The sequence below is a fragment of the Hibiscus syriacus genome, unplaced genomic scaffold, assembly GCF_006381635.1.
Source record: "Hibiscus syriacus cultivar Baekdansim isolate YM2019G1 unplaced genomic scaffold, ASM638163v2 tig00117048_pilon, whole genome shotgun sequence".
Taxonomy (NCBI): domain Eukaryota; kingdom Viridiplantae; phylum Streptophyta; class Magnoliopsida; order Malvales; family Malvaceae; genus Hibiscus; species Hibiscus syriacus.
In genome coordinates, this window is record NW_024063538.1 from 815,262 (window position 1) to 835,816 (window position 20,555).

Below are 20,555 nucleotides of genomic sequence, written 5' to 3' on the forward strand. Positions count from 1 at the left end.
CCTATTTTCTAAGGTTTCAACCACCGAAATATCATTTCCTTCTCAGTCATCGTGAATATTGCAACATGCCCTTCTTTTTTGGCTTGGTATTTTAATCGGATGCGGAAAAAATGATGCAACTAGCATAATCCATTACTAGACTTTCTAGAACACTTCCATTTCAGTTCTCTAAAATCTTCCATTTGTTCAAGCCTCGTAGACTCCTCTAACTAAGGCAGTGCAGAAATATCGATCTAAAAATGAAATTTCTAAGTGTACGTGTGAAATTGACTATAACAGGTGTTCCTTATCTCCCTTAGTCCATTTTTGCCGCAACTCCTTATTTATAAAATTGATTTAATTTGCCATTGTCTGGCTAGCTGAAATCAGCTTTATTGTAATTTGCCTTTATCGGGCTAGCTGAAAGATTCATCTCATCACAAAGTCTTTGACTTGACAATCACAGTGGAGCATACACCGAATTGCCAAGTACCCGATTAAGGTCATGGTTTGAATATAATCTATTCATAAAGCCAGGGCTTTCGAGTTTCCTCTATAACCAATTGCTTTAGCGGAATAGCTCAACTTTATTGTATACATATAATATAATCATCTTTATCAGGGTAGCTGAATTCTATCCATAAAGCCGGGGCTTTTAACCAATTGCTCTAGAGGGACAGCTCAAGCTTTATTATATATATATACTATTATAATATGGGTATACGAATCCAATTTCTTAAGCTTGTCAAGAAGAACCTGTCATAGTCTAGGTGTTGTTGGAAGTCAGAAAATCTCATCGTTAGAGTTCAATTCCCAAGCAACTGACCTGAACTAGACTCATCTACTCAACTATTCCATCCGTAAAGATCATAATCATCATCGAACGTCGTCAACAAAAGTATGGTCTAGATAGTTTTGTAATGTCATACCTGAATACCAAGCCTATGGTTCATTCCATTATGATAGAAGAAGGCTATATCGGTCCCTGTAATAAAAAGGTATGATGTTCAATTGTATCTTCTGGGGATAAGGTCAAGGTCCTTGTTTTATCAGGTTTCAACCTTGCCATTTTGTCTAAAATTTATAACTCTAACCATTAAAGAGCTTTTAATTCAATTGATATTCAAAGAATTTCAAATCATGAATTTGATTCAATGATCACCATTCTTAAAGTAACATGAGTTTATTTAAATATCATTATAAAAAAACTGAGAAAGGATGAAAAACAAGTTCAAACATGATGTTGCAAATGGGAAATACGATAATGGTGGAGCTCAACCTTCATTTGTTCAACCAAAAGGCCCTACTTTCCCTAGAATGGCTGGTGCCCCATTGGATTAGGGTTTTCATCCGCATTCTCTCCCCATATCTCGATCATTTCTCATGTCAGGACTCCTTTATCAACGAGATTTTCTATCTCTTCCATCAATGGTATGCACTTGTCAGTGGGATGACCTAATGCCCCCATATGAAAATCACAAGCACTATTCGGGTCGTAGCCATAAGCGGATGGGCTAGTCTTCATTCTTAATGGCCTTGGAGTGAGGTACTGATTCTTGATTAAAGGGGATAACAAGTCAGAAATGGGCACTTGAAAAACCTTGAGGGTTATATCTCCTTTAACTTTAGAGTGGTCTCAAGAGTTGAGTCCTTTATCTCTGCTTCACATATCTTTCTTTCCTTGATTTTATTTTTCTCCTTTTCAACACTCTCTTTGGCATGTACTTCACTTGTTTCAACCCCATCAACTTCATTCTGGTGATTAATTTTCAACTGCTGAGCATCCACCTCTATAACTCCATGAGCCAAAAGATCTCGAACCTGTCGCTTGAATTTGCTAAAATTCTCGATGAAGTGTCCTCGGGCTCCAGCATGATATTCACAAGTAACATCCTCATTATACCAACTCAGATAAGGGGGCAGCAAAGGCTTGGCCAGAAGTGGGACAATCAGTTGGGCTTGGAGCAACTTTGGATATATCTGGCTATATGAAAGCTCTTTTGATCCCACTTTCTCCTTGCCGTTATTATGATCATATTGAAGACCTTGTGACTGACCACTGGAACGTTCGCTTTGAAGGCTTAACGTTTGACCAACATCTTGGGAGAGACATTGATTTGCAGATCTCCCTTCATCGATAAGTTTTGAGCTTCCGGGGAGCTTAGGTTTTCCATTTTCAAAGCATAACAACCCTTCCGTGATGAAGTTTTGAACTTTAAATCTCAGGATCGTACAATCTTATGTAGAGTGGCTAAACTCTTGAGAATGATAACCACATGATCTTTTGACACCTTGCCAGTCTGGACGCAAATAAGTGTTGTACCTCAGAGGAAAAGGCTTTAAGAGCCCACTTTCAAAGAGAAAGGGTAACAAGTCTGAATATGAGATCGGAATCAGAGGTGTCATCTTCTTCTTTTTTCTATTCTTTTTGGCTTTCTTTACTGGCATTTGAGCCTCCTCTATGCCTATTTTCTTTGAGTCCGGCTCCACTTTCGTATTAGAAGTTTCACCCTTAACTTCTGCTTTTCCCAGTATGATCTCTGTAGCATCTTCTGGAATCTTACTTGATTTTTGGAGTTGACTTGAATTACCACATCCCCTAACAGGTTCTTAATCAGTTGTTATCATCACATTGGTTGCACCACTAACATTCAGATTCTCACCCGAGGTCTTCATATTTTCTTGTGTAATAGGGTCATCTGATGATTTCTCCCCATATATCACTGTAATCATCATGCTCATCAACTTGGACATCTGTCCCCTGGATTCAACTTGGAACTTCCTTGCTTCATCAATAATTTCTTGTTGGGTCCTTACGAGCTGTTCTTGAATTTTCTCGATCTTACTAACTCGTGATAAGATCTCATTCATTGTTGTCTATCTTTCCAGAAACACGTCTCAGGGTAACTTCAATTTAATTTCAGAGCTTCTGCCACATCATCCTTCACGAGTTACTCTCATATTTTCATGATTTATGCATGTAAAAAATGCTTAAATTAAAGTGATGTGAATGCAAATGTGGATGCAAAAATACAAATGCAAAAGGTGTTAATCCCAAAAGTGACCACTATAGAACAACCTTCATTTAGACAACAAGATTTCATTACACCATGTAATCAAAATACAATTGTGATTCTTCATTTCCTTGAACTATACTCTTCATGGAATCTGGCATTGCATCTCCAAAATGGTCGGCGTATTTTATCACATTTGATGAAATCGATTGTCCTTGAATTGAATCTTGGGATCTCCATCTCCACTTTCAATGGAAAGTTCTCTTCACGTCTTTGTGAAGGGTTTTCTCGTCCTTGGCATTACTGTATCTATCTCCTAAGGGAACAACTTCAGGATGTCTTTTTTTATGGATCGGTCTTCAATCAGTTTCAAATTTCTTCATTCATCGGATGTCCTTCTTCATGAATCGTTCTTCAATCAGGTTCAAATTTCTTCATTCGTCGAATGTTCTTCTTCATGAATCATCTGAATGCCTCTGGATCTCCAGATTTTGATTACATGGTTAAGAATTTTTTGTCTCATTATGACCAGCCTTCTTATTAGTCAATCACTTGTGAATTAACACCTTGTGATGACATGAAGATGTGAATGCAATAAAATCAAAATAAAATAGACATAGAACAAAAATGGGTTAGTGCACATAATATAAACACAAAATAAGTACCATAAACATCAAATAAAACCTACCCTCACATGCTGGCTACCCAATCATGCTTTAGTAGATCCTACCCAACATGATATCTACCCACATGCTTTGTATGAACATTAAAACCCTAACCGCATGATATCTAATTCGCATGTTTGCTTGACAAATAAATCTAACCGCATGATATCTAGTTCACATGCATTTATTCGAAAAAATGAAAATGAATGACACAAAAAGCTTTTCCTTGTGTACCCTCCTCATGGGACTCTTAAGGTTCAGGTTTGTCTCGACGTAAGTTTGGGCTCTATGTTCACTATATGCTTGGTTCGGTTCTAAAGTAATAAGTTCTCAAATTGTCCTTGTTGGTGCCCCCTTGGGCTATCGAACCCTTAATCTTGGCCCATCACAGGCTTTAGGGGATCGAGTTCAATTTCGAGGGAACACACCCCCTTATGTCCATGCGGAGGTGAATACCATCACGAGGACCATAAGGCATGAGCTCCAGGAGCGATCCACTATCCCATGCGGAGGTGAAAACCACACGAGTGCATAGTCTCTCACTCCTACTTAATTAGGATGGAGTGGGGTTTTAGCTCATGTCATGAAAATGCAACTGTGTAGTGTGAGGAAAAGCGAAAAAACACATAATAAAAGCACTCAAAAATCAATTCTCAATTCACAAATAATCTGAAACCATTAGCAAACAAATCAGTACAACTATTTAATTGTTAATCGAATTAAATCAAAATACAAACAAAACTTATTAAAAACAAAAAAAGGGATAAAAAACCAAATTAAAACAAATTTATAACTTTCAATTGCAAAGACACTTAATTAATCGACTATCGGTCTGGCTCTCTAAAAAAAGTCCCCAGCAGAGTCGCCAAGCTGTCGAATGGATTTTTTTTAAAGGTGAAAAAGGTGAGATTTTGAAAACCACATTAATTCTTAATTGTCTCTTTTTAATTTAAAAACAAATGCGATTTAAAAGACCTCTCATTTTGAAAATTTTTGAATTTCCTTTAAGATCGAAAAATACGGTTCGAAGAGTCGCCACCAATCTTTGATTAGGGTATGATTGGACACCCAAAAATGCTTGCTATTTAAATAAAAGTTAATTTTAATTAAAACAACAAATTAAGGTCTGCGTTACCAAAATCCGAGTTCGGGAGTCGGTTACGTGTGGGGAAGAATTAGCACCCCCACAACGCCTTAAATCGGTACCTAGTCGATTAATTAACGTCCTTGCATTGAACTTTACAAATTTGAATTCAATTTGATTTTTGATCCCATAAATCAACGATATAAATTTGAAAACATTCAAAAGAACTCAAAATAATTAAATTAAAATTACCAAATCATTTTAGAAAGATAAAGAATGTTCGATTATTTACAAATATCGAGACCATATCTTAAAAGTTATAACAACCTTTTCTCGATAAATTTAAATAAACGAACATTTCCTTTTCTTTCATTCCCAAATTTTAGGTGACGAATCAATTTTTTTTGTTTCACTTTCGGGATACAATTTTAATTTAAAATGGTCATAACGACCCTCTAATCAGTTAAGATAGGCCACTCAAGACAATTTTAAATTAAAAGGGTATTATCCTTAGTCCGATTATGTAATAGGTCGAGTTATGCATATGAGGATATCATGCAAATCATACGAAAATGACATGCAAAAATACTTTAATACCACAAATTATATACATTATGACTTATACATACATATATATATATATACACACACTAATATATAATGTACGAAAGTGACACTTAGAATAAAAAAAACATAGAAATAACTATATTTAAGGACTACATTGTATTAAATGAAACTTTATTATTTTAAATACTAATAAAATAAAAACTAAACTATACATGCAAATATTGCCATATTGATTAAAACTACTATTATCATTATGAATTAAAACCAGAATAAACCCAATATTTACAAGACCAAAACGTAACATGTACAAACTTGGAGCTCTAATGTCTAAATGACAAAAACAAAATAACTAACATTTATGACTAAAATTAAATAAGCATGAAATACAAAGATAAAAAAAATTAAAACACAACAGATTTGATGTAAAGACTAAAACGCCAATTAACCAAAATTACATGCTAAATGCGAAAACAAACAACAACAAAAAAATAACATAAACTGATGACCTAAAACAACATTTACAAATGTGAAGATCAAATTAAAAACTTGGAAATTTTGATTTAATGACTAAAATTAAATACGCGCAAAAATTGAGAACTAAATTAAAAAACAGAAAAGATTTTACTTGAGGACTAAAATATAACATGTAAAAACTAGAAGACCGAATATGAAAACGAGAGAAAATAAATACCCTAGCATTTAGGACTAAAATCAAATGTGTATAAAAGATAAAGACCAAATTACGAAGCAAACAAGACTCGACTTCAGGACCAAAATGGAAATCAACGGCATACCCAGTGACCTCAAAGTAATTAGCCCTAATAACCTAATATAAAACCTACTTTAAACTAAACCTAATCCTAAACTCATGCTAAACCTAACCCTCAGCCGTTTTTCCTCTTTCTTTCCACTCTATTTCTCTTCCATTCGACCGAACGGCTGCCATGGCCATCTTGCTCTCTTCTATGATTATCTCCCTTCACGAACGGTGGCTGTACACCAAGATCCCACAGCTCGTCGATGCTTGGCAGGCCACCACGCTTTCGTAACCCTTGATGAAGCCCGAGCCCTCCTAATCCAACACTCACGACAACTATAGAGGTAAAAGATAAACTAAATCGACCCTACTTCCTCCCTTATTTTACTTATATTTCAAAACACTCACATAACCACGCACTAGAACTTAAAATAAATCAAATATCTCAAGATATTTCCACTGATTTTTTAAATATAAAGAAATACCTCATATACGAAAATGAGTTTTAATACTTACCTTGCTTAAAGGAAAACGAAAAAGAAATCTGTTGTAGCCCTGCGTGAAAAAATGAAGGGGAAGAAGATCCTTTGATTTCACTGTTTTCGATTGGTTGATGTCTCTTTTTCTGTTGATTGCTCTTGTTGGTGTTTTATTTTTATTTTTTACAATAATGATGTGTTGTTCATCAGAAATGGTGAATCAAATAAAACTGGGGTACCGTATTTTCTATTGCTCTCGAATAGTTACGAAGAAAATTACAATCTTTTCCTCCATGTTCTATCGGTTAATTCTCCTCTCTCTTTTTTTCTTCTTTCTGTCATTTGTCATGATAGTCTTTCGTTTCTGGAGGTTAATTGCTAATAAAAAACCGACCCCGCCCCATTTACAGTTTCTTTATCAAATCCCCGCGAAAAACTGGTCTCCACGTTTTTTTGCTCAATCTTCCAGTAATTGTTCGTGTTTTCCAGGTAATCTTCATGTGGGCTAGAAGCTACTCTGCTGGATCCTTGGACTTGAGCTAGGCCTCCAACTGGTTTGGGTTTTAATTGATTTCCTATAAACCTGTAAAAAAATAATCATATTTAGTGTATTAACATTATATATTTAATTATAATACTTACTCATTTATACTTATATATATAATATGTATAATCATAATTACATATAATAATATGCATAATTAGTAATACAATATAAACCCAAACAATATTCGAATAAAATCCCGGACAAAACAGGTGTCTACAAGATGCTCTAGCCACACATAAAAAGGGAATGGGTAACCTCTAAACTTAATATTTTTATTATTTGGTTGCTCATTTAGTTTATGCATGCATGAGGTTTTAAAATGTTGACTTATGTTTTATCTCATGTATGTTGAAAAATATTGTATGATGAACATGGTAATTTTTGGTAATGTTTTATAAACTCTAGTTCATCATATTAATTTTTGGTCAAAATTGTTTTTAAAAAGTAATTGATATATCTTTAACAATTGATATCGATTTTTCAAGAACTTTGGTTTTGCAAAATTTTAACCTGAAATTTTTCTTAATGTTTATGCATAGATTTTTGTTTAAATATTATAAAGTTTTAATGCATAACATTTTCAAAAACTTTATGCATGTGCTCTTAATCTCTATAATCAACATTGCATAATGTTTTATATGTGAATGAGTTAAAAGCATAATCTTTTGAAAAATAAATTTGATAAAAGATACAATGTTTTATTTTAAATGATTGTAAAATTGATTGACATTGCATCTATTTTCGTTATACTTGTTGGTCATAAAATAGGGATATATATACATGATGCATTTAGATTTTATTAATATGACTATTTTGTTCCTAGTTGCTAGGGATGAGCATGATGATTTGTTATGGCATAGGAGACTAGGACATGCTAGTATGAGTGTTTTGCAACATGTTAGTTCAAGGAGAATTGGTTCGAGGGCTGCCTAAACTAAAATTTGATAATGATAAAACTTGTGATGCTTGTGCTAAAGGAAAACAAAAGCAAGTTTCTTTTAAATCCATTAATGACGTATCAACTGGTAGAGTATTACAATTGATCTATATAGATCTTTTTGGGCCAACTAGGACTACTAGCTTGGGTGGAAAACAATATGCATTTGTCTTGGTAGATGACTATTCTAGATATACTTGGGTTCTATTTTTAAGTACTAAAGATGAAGCATTAGAAAAATTTATCACGTTTTCAAAAGTAATCCAAAATGAAAAAGGTTACTCTATAACTAGTGTTAGGAGTGATCATGGAACTGAATTTGAAAATCTTGGATTTACTAAGTTTTGTAATTCTAATGGTATTAGTCATAATTTTTCAGCACCTAGAACCCCTCAACAAAATGGAGTTGTTGAGAGGAAAAATCGAACTTTAGAAGAAATGGCTAGAACCATGCTTTGTGAAAATAATTTGCCAAAATATTTTTGGACAGAAGCCACAAATACCGCTTGTTATGTTTTAAATCGAGTAATGATTAGGCCAATTTTAAAGAAAACTCCATATGAAATTTTCAAAAATAAAAAGCCTAACATTAGCTATTTCATCCTTTTGGATGTAAATGTTTTGTTTTGAACAACGGTAAAAAAAACCTTGTCAAATTTGATGCTAAAAGTGATGAAGGAATTTTTTTGGGTTATTCCTTAAATTCTAAAGCTTATCGAGTATTTAATAAAAGAACTTTAGTTGTAGAAGAGTATATACATGTTGTTTTCGATGATAATCTCCTTCCGAGGAAGGATTCTTGTGTGAATAATGATGTATGTATTATAAATACAAATGAAGTTAGACATGACGTTGAAGAACCATCATCAAAGGAAGAAACAAAAGATGAGGTAACTCATGATCCTCTTGAGAATCCAACCATTGAAGAAAGGGAAGTATCTTATCCAAGAGAGTACAACTATGTCAAGGATGGTGAGATTATAGGTGATCCATCCAAAGGGGTAACAACTCGATCTTCTCTTAGAAATATTTGTAATTATGTTGCATTTATTTCATGCATTGAGCCTAAGAATATTAAAGAATCATTAAAAGATGAACATTGGATTATGGCTATGCAAGAAGAATTAAATCAATTTGAGAGAAGTAAAGTATGGACATTAGTTGAAAGGCCTAGTAATAAATCTATTGTAGGTACTAGATGGGTATTTAGGAATAAGCTTGATGAGAGTGGTAATATAGTGAGAAATAAGGCTAGACTTGTTACTCAAGGGTATACTCAAGAAGAGGGCATAGACTATGATGAAACATACGCTCCCGTAGCTAGGATGGAAGCAATTAGAATGTTATTAGCATTTGCATGTTTTCATGAATTTAAACTATATCAAATGGATGTTAAAAGTGCATTTTTAAATGGTTTTATAAAAGAAGAAGTGTATGTGGAACAACCTCCAGGTTTTGAAGATTCAAAATTTCCGGATCATGTTCTTAAATTGACAAAAGCACTTTATAGTTTAAAACAAGCTTCTAGAGCTTGGTATGAAAGACTGTCAAATTTTTTAATAGAAAAAGGTTTTTCAAAAGGGAAGGTTGACACTACATTGTTTTTAAAGCATAAAGGTAAAGATTTATTAGTAGTTCAAATTTATGTTGATGATATAATTTTTGGTTCTACTAATGATGTTCTTTGCCAAGAATTTTCTAAGCTAATGCAAAGCGAATTTGAAATGAGCATGATGGGGGAGCTCTCATTTTTCTTGGGACTCCAAATCAAGCAAATAAAAGATGGCATCTTCATCAATCAAGCTAAGTACGTCAAAGATATGCTCAAGAAGTTTGGACTGGAAAATGGGAAACCTCATGACACTCCAATGAGCTCTTCTACAAAGCTTGATATGGATGAAGGAGGTAAATGTGTGGATGTTAAATTATATAGGTCAATGATTGGATCTTTACTTTATCTAACTACAAGTAGACCTAACATTATGTTTAGTGTTTGCTTATGTGCTAGAATTCAATCATGCCCTAAGGAATCACATTTACTAGCTGTTAAGAGAATCTTTAGATAGCTTAAGGACACTCCTAGTTTAGGACTTTGGTATCCTAGAGACTCTAGCTTTAGCTTGCATGCCTTTTCTGATGCGGATTATGGAGGATGCAAATTAGATAGGAAAAGCACCTCCGGTACTTGTCAATTCCTTGGATATATGCTGATTTCTTATTTTTCAAAGAAACAAAATTGTGTTGCATTATCTACCACTGAAGACGAATACATTTCAGCTGGTAGTTGTTGTGCACAAGTTTTATGGATGAAACAACAACTTTTTGATTATGGAATTGAAGTAGGTACCATTCCTATCAAGTGTGACAACACTAGTTCTATTTGTCTCACTAAAAATCCCATCCAGCACTCTAGAACAAAGCACATTGAAATAAGACATCACTTCATTAGAGACCATGTCACTAAGGAAGATGTAATTCTAGAATTTGTTGATACTTTGCCCCAATTAACAGATATCTTTACAAAACCTTTAGACAATGAAAGATTTTGAACACTTAGGAGAGAATTAGGTTTAACCAACCTATCTTCACTTAGAGTTTAAAATAATTTTAGCAATTTTAAGACTAAATGAAAAATGCTTAGAATAGTAATTTTTGATTGCATTCATTGCTATTAGTTAGGGGGAGTTTATGATTCTTGATGAAAATTAACTTTATGTTTAAATATAGTTTAAAGATTAATTTGATTGTTTGAACATGATTAATTTTCAATATATGAGTTGCCAATACCACTAGAGAAAGTTAATTTAGCATTTTGTGTGTCTAAAATCGGATTGTAGCATTTTGGTGCAGAGGGGATCGATACCCTCATGAGGGAACCAATTCCCCCTTTGAATGGGAACCGATTCCCCCTAGGGGAATCGATACCCCCTGGGGTTTTGGTTTTATCGGGCAGAACGCTTGTTTTTGCCTCAAATCCTCTATTCTCTTTACGTCGTTTCTCCCCTCTACTCTCTCAAATCTCCACTTTGCCTCAAAACAATGTTTTTAATCGAAATTCTCTTCAAATATCATCTTCTAAACCTGCTAGCATCATTAAAATCATGCAAACAACATCAAAATCCACTCAATCTCATATTTCAAGGTAATTTTTTTCTTCAAAATTCTCTATTTCATTGATTTTGAACATAGGACTAGTTTTAATTAGTTCTAGATAGAAATAGTGATCGGGCATTGATTGTTTAGTTATTAGAAACTAGATATTACAACTAATTTCATCAAAAACACAAGAATTTTCCAAAAGTTTTGAAAATTTTGAAAAAAAAAATGTTTTTCAAATTATTGTGTTTTGATTGAATTATGTTGTTGTTATGAAAACTATACATATATTGTTTTTCAAAACCTTATTTTTTCAATAGTTTTCAAAAAAACTTTGCCCATTAGGATTGGTTTAGAGAACCTTGAAATATTGAGTACTCATTTGAGTTTTGGGTTTGATTATATTGCATACATGTGTTTAAATTTACAAGTTACATATTCTATTCCGATTCTTAAACCATGTCAAATCCTAAACGACCTAAGACATTGTCTAGTCGCTCAAGTCAAAACCGACCTCTTATTCCTCCACCCAATCCAAATAACCCAAATATGACCATTCTGAACTCTTGTTTAACGTACCTAGTCGTAGACAAAATCTATATCATAGGTACCATACTTGTTTTGATTCATACAAAATCCGGGAAGAACGTATACATTCGATTCAAGCTATAAAAGATATGGACTTCCAATATCTTCCTACTCTTAAATCCTAGAAGTTTGATAAACACTTTAAACTCAAACTTTTGGTTTATCATCAATTAATCCACATTTTTCTATTCCAAATCGCTACCCATTTTGGACTAGATAACTCAGGTTTAATGAAAAAGAGACTGTGGATTCACCCTATAAGTCTAAGGATAGTGAGAGTACCCTAAGAACTTATCATGATAGATTCCTTCATTATATGATCTCTTGGTGGTTTAGACCATCCGGAGTTAGGTACTGCACCCTTAGGAACATAGATATATGGTGGATATACTGTATCTAACATAAAAAGAAGATTTATCTGCCACAGATCATCTTTAGTGAGTTTCCATAAACACTATTCCTTCCAAGAATATAGAAACCTTGGTTTATGGTTATCACCTTAGTAAATTGTTTATCAAACTCGGTCTTAGGGTCTCTTATGATATTCCTATCCCTCTTCAAAACCAAATCAATCTTACTTCCTTGAAGAAAGCAAGATGGAAAAAGGATAAGGAAACGGGCCAATGGATTTATCATCCCGAACTCAAAACTTTGAATTGTAAAACATTTTGATGTTCATGGATTGTTTTATTTTGGATGTTTGAATTTGATGGATAATTGGATATTTGAACTTACATGCTTATATATTTGGTTTGGTTTTAACTTTCATTTTGAGCTTAATGTTTATTTTTGCATCATTTACATATTAGTTGCATTATGACCAATTTTTGTCATTTCACATTATTTATGAATATTGAAATATGAAACTAATGGCTAACGTTTCTCTTGATTATGATCTTAGTAGCTTAAACTATATATATAATCAATTGGCTAAATGTTTTTAAATCCTTGTTTAAAATCTTTTCCGAATCTTTTTGATTTAACAAAAAGGGGGAGAAATGTTAAAAGCGTTTTAAAGAGGAGTATTGTTAAGAGGAGTAGTGTTAAAGTAAGGGGAGTAGTATTTTCAAAATCAAAATTCATTTTGAAATTAGAAAATATTAAAATGTTTTGTTATATCAAAAGGGGAGATTGTTGAAAACATTTTGATGTTTCGATATAACAAATTAAATTAAAATAAATTTAATTTTGAAAATAATTTTTCTAAACATATTCGATATATTAAATCGAATATCAAAATATTACTCAAAGTATTTCAAAGTTCATTTTAAATCCTTACTCGAGTGTAAAATTAAGTTTTAATCTTAAAATAATTTCAAAATGTTTTTACAAAATATTTCGAACCATTTCAAAGCCAAAAATTCCAGATTGCTCAAAGGGAACCGATTCCCCCCCAAGGGGTACCAATTCCCCCCTGAATGGTTTGGCTCCGAGAATTCCAGTAGCTCGGAGGGAACCGATTCCCCCCCCACTGTTCAACGGTCAAAATATTTGAATTTTACACTTAGAGAACTGATTCCCCATTAGGGGTACCGATTCCCCCCACGCTCTAAGTAGAAATATTAATTGTTTTCACACTTAAACGGCTCCAAAAACTTCATTAATGATCCCCAACGTTCAGAAGTGATTCAAGGTATATTTAAGCAAGCTTAGAAGCCATTGATCAATAACAAGAAATATCAAGCAACTAGAATCAAGAGAGAATCAAAGAGAAAGCATCAAACCTCAAGTTTGAGCATTTCAAGCCTATTTTTCATTCAATATTCATCTTGCTTTCAAGAACACTTATTGTGCTCAATTGTATTCATTCTTGAGTGTTCTTTTCTTTGTTCTAGAATTGTGCAAACAATCTACCTTGTGAGGATTTCCTTGTAAGTTTACAAATTTGTATTGTTCTCTTTGGGAGAGAGTGTTCTCAAGAATTTGGGGTATAATTCTTGAGGGTTTGTAAGGTTACTCTTTGTCCTCAAAAGAAAGACAAATTAGTGAATTTGTGGAAAATCCTTAGTGTGGATAGCTAAGGTAGTGGACGTAGACTTTGGTTGAGAAAGTCGAACCACTCTAAATCGCTGTGCAAATTTCTTTCAATTTTCTACAAAAGCTTCCACCAAAATTTTAATTGTCAATTCACCCCCCTCTTGGCTATATTCATCAATCGATTAACTCAACAGTGCCCCATCTAGTCCTGTAATGGAGGACATACAACATGCATGTTTCGGGTACTTGAGACTCGGAGGTATATTTACAACCGGACTATCGGCTTTGTTCTCCTGTCTATGCCCTAGTCCATTAAGCTTGGCATTTCATTTATTCGCCATGTCGGTATACGGCGTCGACCAATTGTTACTTCCGTTTCCTTCTCCGAAACGCTTGTGGAATGGGGCTAAACTCCTTTGGGTCGGTAACTCTGCTACCAAGTTCTTATTCAACTAGAACATGATGTAAATATACGGATTTTACCATTACCTTGTCTGTGTTTGTTGTGTCTCAGGTTGCATCAAGTATTCTTTTGCCATTTATATGGTACGAAGGAGTGAGACAAATGTTCTTCCCTCTTACTGTGCCAGCATATTATAGAACTCCTCCCGGAAACAGGAGCGTAGAAGTCTGAGAAGGAACTCCGCCTGGAGATCAATTAGCAGCATATATGTTACTAGTTAGCTTATTAAGTAGTTTTTTTTAATTTTATTTTATGCAAGATACTAAATAAATAAACAATTTATGGAGATGTGTGCCTTCTCTTTATTTTCGATTTGTTTTATTTTGATCATCGGTAACAACCTCATTACAGCCAATGTCATGTACAATAAATACATTGGCTAACGTCCCACACAAAGTGTTGAGCGCATCGTCCGATCCTACAATGGAGAATGTGACTTGGAGGGGTGCTTTCATATGGAGTATCGGGCTATGCTCTCTAGTTTATGCCCTCATCCATTAAGCTTGGTATTACCTTTACTGTATATAACACGAACATGATATAGATATACGAATTAGCATTACCTTTATGTGTTGGCTTTTTCTCAAGTTGCTCATTAATGACCAGAGAATTTATTTTCATGGCCATCGTCTTGTTTGGGGTGTGGGTGGTTCCCAGCTGGTTCTTTTCATTGGCGTTTACTGCTATGGTGTTAATGTCTGCAGCCTGCAATCCATTCTACTGCTGCCCTCCATTCACTCGAGCATAAAAAGTGCCCTTCGCAATTTCCTTACTTGCACAAGTTGTTTTTCATTTAATGTTGAGCAATGCACATTTAAGATTCAACTTTCTGTCAAGCTGTTTGTGATTGTAGTTTATAGTGAGAAAATAAGCATGGATCAGCTACTTGTCCTTTAGATGTGCCACTATTATCTTCTCAGATACCAAAGGCTGGGATGTCAGAAAATTAATTATCTCATCAATGAATAAACAAAATAATTACAAGAATTATTAAATAATAAAAAGTATGATCATCCGAGATAGGGATTAAAAAACTTAACCAAATAATTCGAAAAAGTTAAAATACGAACAAATATGACTGAAACATAATATACCATCGACATTAACCTAAAAAAATATAACAGCGATGAAACATTAACAATTAACTTTAATACAACTAAAACACGATCTATTTGTTGGAAATAAAACACTCACACAAACAACTTTTATTGAAACTCAAACAAATATTACAAGAGCACTCTCACTCAAAAACAAGAACTACAACTCACTCTTATAAAACTTTGCTTCGTCACTCACTTAGAAGCTCTTAATTTTTCTTCATTCTTAAACTACAATGGGGAGGGGTATTTATACTACTTAAGAACAATCCTACACCACACAAATAAAATAATTTAAACCATTAAAGTCTACAAATACCTAACTCTCACCTAACTAAATTGATGTAAGCAATGACATCAATTTAGTTTGGGTTTGGGCTTAGGCTCCCATAATGGATCATGTTTATGATCCAACACCCCCCCTTAAACTTGATCTTGTGACCCCTAGTAAGTTCCTTAATCTTATGAAGTCTTCGCTTGTCAGTGGCTTGGTAAAAATATCGACAACTTGATATTGTGACTTCGTGTATTCAACTTCCACATCCTTTCTTGCAACACACTCCCTTATATAGTGGTAGCGAATATCGATGTGTTTACTTCGATCATGGAATACTGGATTCTTTGCTAAGGCAATGGCTGACTTGTTGTCCACACAAACCTTGGTAGGCTCTTCTTGTATCAAACCTATCTCCTTCAATAGATTTCTAAGCCAAATTGCATGACAAACGCATGATGTAGCAACAACATATTCCGCTTCACAAGTGGACAATGTGACAATCGGTTGTTTCTTTGACATCCATGTGAAAGTAGTATCTCCCATGAAAAATACGAATCCAGTAGTTCTCCTTTGATTATCTATGTCTCCACCCCAATCACTGTCGCTAATCCAACAAGCTTGTAATCATTAGAAACTGAATAGAACAAGCTGAAGTCAATTGTACCTTTCAGATAGCGAAGAATTCTCTTTGCAGCTTTAAAATGGGTGGTTGTTGGAGATTCCATGTAGCGACTAACCAATCCAACTGCGTGAAGAATATCGGGCCTCGTGCAAGTTAGATAGCGTAGACTTCCCACCAAACTTTTGAAGAATATTGGATCTACACTTTCGCCTTCTTCATGTTTGGACATCTTGATCCCGTATTCTGTCGGTGTGCTTATTTGCTTACAGTTCTCCATCTTGAACTTCTTCAGTATCTCCTTTGCATAGCTTTCCTGTGAAATAAAAATTCTATCAATTTGTTGCTTAACTTCAATGCCAAGGTAGTACGCCATGAGCCCCATGTCTGTCATCTCGAATTTCTTCATCATCACATCCTTGAATTCATTAAACATGTTTGGGTTGCTTCCGGTGAAGATCCAATCATCCACGTAGAGGCACACGATCAAAATATCTCCATATTTGATCTTGATATATAGAGTGTGCTCATAGAGACATTTATTGAAGCCATTCTCTTGGAAGTACTTGTCGATTCGACTATTCCATGCTCTTGGTGCTTGTTTGAGCCCATAAAGAGCCTTCTTTAACTTCAACACCTTATCTTCATGCCCTTTGACTTCATAGCCTGATGGTTGCTGAATATAGACTTCCTCTTCAAGAACTCCATTTAGGAAGGCAAACTTTACATACATGTGATGTATCTTCCACTTATTTTGAGCTGCCAAGGAAATGATTAGTCTGATAATCTCCAATAAAGAAACAGGAGAAAATACCTCATCATAGTCAATTCTAGCCTTTTAACTATAGCCTTTAGCAACTAGCCTCGCCTTGTGCCTTTCAATCTTTCCTTTGGCATTTTGCTTTGTTTTGTACACCCATTTGACACCTATCGCCTTATATCCATTGGGAAGTGAGGTAAGTTATCATGTGTCATTCTTCTCGATGGCCTTGATTTCTTCATCCATCGCATCTCTCCATTTCTTTTCTTGTAGTACTTCTTGAAAGCTCACTGGTTCACAATCGACAAACAAACAAAATAATGTAATATTATCTTGTCATTCAGTTACCTCATAGAGATCTCTAAGGCTTCTTATACGTTGCACAACTCTTTCACTTTGACTCCCACTTGACGATGACGAAGGTGATGAGTCTCCTTGAGTGGTTATTGTTGGTGAAGTGGGTGGAGTTTCAAGCTCTTGTTGAGGTCCTTGTTGAGGTTCACCTAGTTATTCCCTCATTGTCTGCTTATCTTCTTCAAACTGAGGAAAGAAATTAAAGTCATCTGCATGAGAGTTAAAATCTCATTCTCCTTCTTCGTTGAAGACCACATCTCGACTAATCATAATCTTCTTATTGTCTGGATTGTACAGCTTGTAGCCTTTCGAATTAGCATCATAGCCGATGAAGATAAAACTCTCGCTTTGATCATCAAGCTTCGTTCTTCTCTCGTCTGGTACGTGAACATGGGCTATACTTCCAAAGGTTCTCAAGTGGGAAATGTCAGGCTTTCTTCCACTCCATGCCTCTTGCGGTGTCTTTCCCCATACACTTCTTGTTGGAGATCGGTTTGACAAGTAGACTGTACACTCTACTGCTTCCGCCCAAAATTCCTTGGGTAGTTTCTTGCTTTTGAGCATGTTTCGTTCCATGTCGAGGATTATTCTGTTCTTTCTTTCTGCCACACCATTTTGCTGGCTAGGAATTGTCATTGGTCGACAAATTCCATTTGCTTCACAGAACTCTTGAAACTCTCTGGAAGTAAATTCTCCACCTCGATCGGATCTCATGGCTTTGATATTTCTACCGCTTTCTCTCTCCACTGTTGCTTTGAACTTCTTGAAGACTTCAAAAACTTCTGACCTCTTTTTCAAGAAATATACCCAGGTTTTTCTTGAAAAATCATCAATGAAGAGAAGAAAATAGTTATTGTTACCGAGAGAGCTTGGCTTGATCGGTCCACACACATCGGTATAGATGAGCTCAAGTGGCTTCTTAGCTCTTGTCTTTGACTCTTTTGGAAAGCTTTTCCTGAATTGTTTCCCGACTAGACACCCTTCACAAAGCTGGTCAGGATGGTTGATGTGAGGTAGTCCCTTCACCATCTCCTTCTTAGATAACAGCTCTAGACCTCCAAAATTGAGATGCCCAAATCGAAGATGCCAAAGCCATGATGCATCTTTGTAGCAAGCTATCAGGCACTTTGCAACATCATTTTGTATGTTGATCAAGAACATTATATTCTTTGACATCAACACTTTAGCAATAAAGTTATTATTATCCTATTTTATAGAAAGATTATAATTAGTCATATGAATATCATAACCTTTCTCTACCAGTTGCCCTAAACTTAAGATGTTACTTTTCATATTGGGCACATAGTAGACATTTGAAATAAATTGATGTCTTCCATCTTTCAAACGGGTAAGGATGTTACCTCTTCCTTTCACTGCTATTGTGGAATCATCACCAAACGAAACATTTCCTCTTACTGACTCGTCTAGCTCCATGAACATGTCTTTCCTTCCACACATGTGATTGCTTGCACCACTATCAAGATACCAGGAATTTGCTTGGTCACCATCAGTTTCCTTTCGTGCTAGAAGAAGAGTTTCTTTTCCATCTGTCTTTTCCTCCACGTAGTTGGCCTTCTCCTCAATTTTGTTGTTGGGAGCTCTACATTCTGAAGCATAATGCCCAAACTTCTGACAATTATAACATCAAACTTGAGATTTGTCATATCTTGAGTTCAGATTGATTCTTCCATGACCTCGTGTTGAGCTTTCTCCTTTCTCATAGTTGTTGTTAGAATTGTTGTTGTTGTAATTCCAGCCTCGTCCACGACCTCGACTTCCACCTCGTCCATGGCCTCTACCTCTGCCTTGGCCATGTTGGTTTCTATCATTGCATTGGCTTTCATGCATATCCTTGAGTTGCAGCTTGAGGAGTTGCTCAGTAAACTCATGCTTCTTTTTATGCTTCTCTTCGTATGCTTGTAATGATCCTTGGAGTTGCTCGATCATCATTTCTTCCAAGTCTTTAGTTTCTTCAATCGTCACAACGATGTGCTCAAATTTGGGATCCAACGAATGGAGTATATTCTTTATTATTCTCACATCTTCTAACTTTTCACTATTTCTTTTTAATTGATTAGAAATAGCTACTACTCTTGAGAAATAATCTAAAATAGACTCAGATGGTTTCATATGTAAGGATTTGAATTCACCTCTTAATGTTTGGAGACGGACATTCTTCACTTGTTCGGATCCTTTGTAAGAGGTTTGTAGCTTCTCCCACGCTTTCTTGCTAGAGCTTGCACGCAAAATCTTTTCAAAATCATCATCATCTAATGCTTGATAGATGAGGTAGAGATCCTTCTTGTTTCTCTTTCTTGAATCCTTCAAAATTGTCTTTCGATCGGTTGTAAGAGTAGCAAAAATAGCATCATCCACAATCTCGTTACAGCCTTTCCCACACATCTTATGATCTAAGAAGTGCCTTCATTTTGATACTCCAATTGTCGTAGTTGTTGTTGTTGAGTGTCGAAACTTGGAATGATGCCATACCATTTGCCATATCTCTCAATATAATGAGATTTTGTAAAATCCGATTGCACAGATGAATCCGGAATGCCGAAAAACCTTAGGAGAAACTTGGACAACTCGGCCAATGGGCTCTAACTCGCTGACTCGACTCAACTCGGTGAGTCAACTCGATTTTCTAGCAGTAGTCTTCCGGCGGTGCATCAGAACTCAAATTGAGAAAATTCTGGCGACGACGGATTCTTCTCGTCGAGACCTTTGATCTTTTCAACTCGCTCTGATACCACTTTATTGGAAATAAAACACTCACACAAAAAACTTTTATTGAAACTCAAACAAATATTACAAGAGCACTCTCACTCAAAAAAAAGAACTACAACTCACTCTTATAAGACTTTGCTTCTTCACTCACTTAGAAACTCTTAATTTTTCTTGATGTTTAAACTACAATGGGGATGGTTATTTATACTTCTTAAGAACAATCCTATACCACACAAATAAAATAATTTAAACCATTAAAGTCTACAAATATCTAACTCTCACTTAACTAAATTAATGTAAGTAATGACATCTTCATCTAATTGATGTAAGCAATGATATTAATTTAGTTTATGCTTGGGCTTAGGATCCCATAATGGATCAAGTTTATGATCCAACACTATTTAGATTAATTATGTGTATCTATCAATACGAGAAAATCAGTTCAATATCCAAATATTTTGCAACAGTAGTAAAGTCAATCAACCACTACATCCCGTGCTGATTTAAAGAAGCATAGTAATCATCAGAGGTAGGTGATGCACTGATAGTTCATCAGACGCATTCAACT

At 34.9% G+C, this 20,555-nt stretch overlaps 1 protein-coding gene across 1 annotated transcript; it reads left to right on the forward strand.

Moving 5' to 3' along the window:
* Positions 1 to 13,887: 13,887 nt before the first annotated feature.
* LOC120197692 (squalene monooxygenase SE2-like) lies at positions 13,888 to 14,375 on the forward strand. Its single transcript, XM_039199117.1, has 2 exons — positions 13,888 to 14,110; positions 14,205 to 14,375. The coding sequence occupies exons 1-2, from the start codon at positions 13,904 to 13,906 to the stop codon at positions 14,322 to 14,324; spliced, it is 327 nt and encodes a 108-aa protein (XP_039055048.1). The 5' UTR covers positions 13,888 to 13,903; the 3' UTR covers positions 14,325 to 14,375.
* Positions 14,376 to 20,555: the final 6,180 nt, after the last annotated feature.

Bases quoted from the DNA above. Each gene is read 5' to 3' on its own strand.
- LOC120197692 (XM_039199117.1), top strand. From the start codon at position 13,904: ATGGAGGACATACAACATGCATGTTTCGGGTACTTGAGACTCGGAGGT. The intron at 14,111-14,204 runs GTCGGTAACTCT...GTTGTGTCTCAG, and splicing joins ATGGGGCTAAACTCCTTTGG to GTTGCATCAAGTATTCTTTT.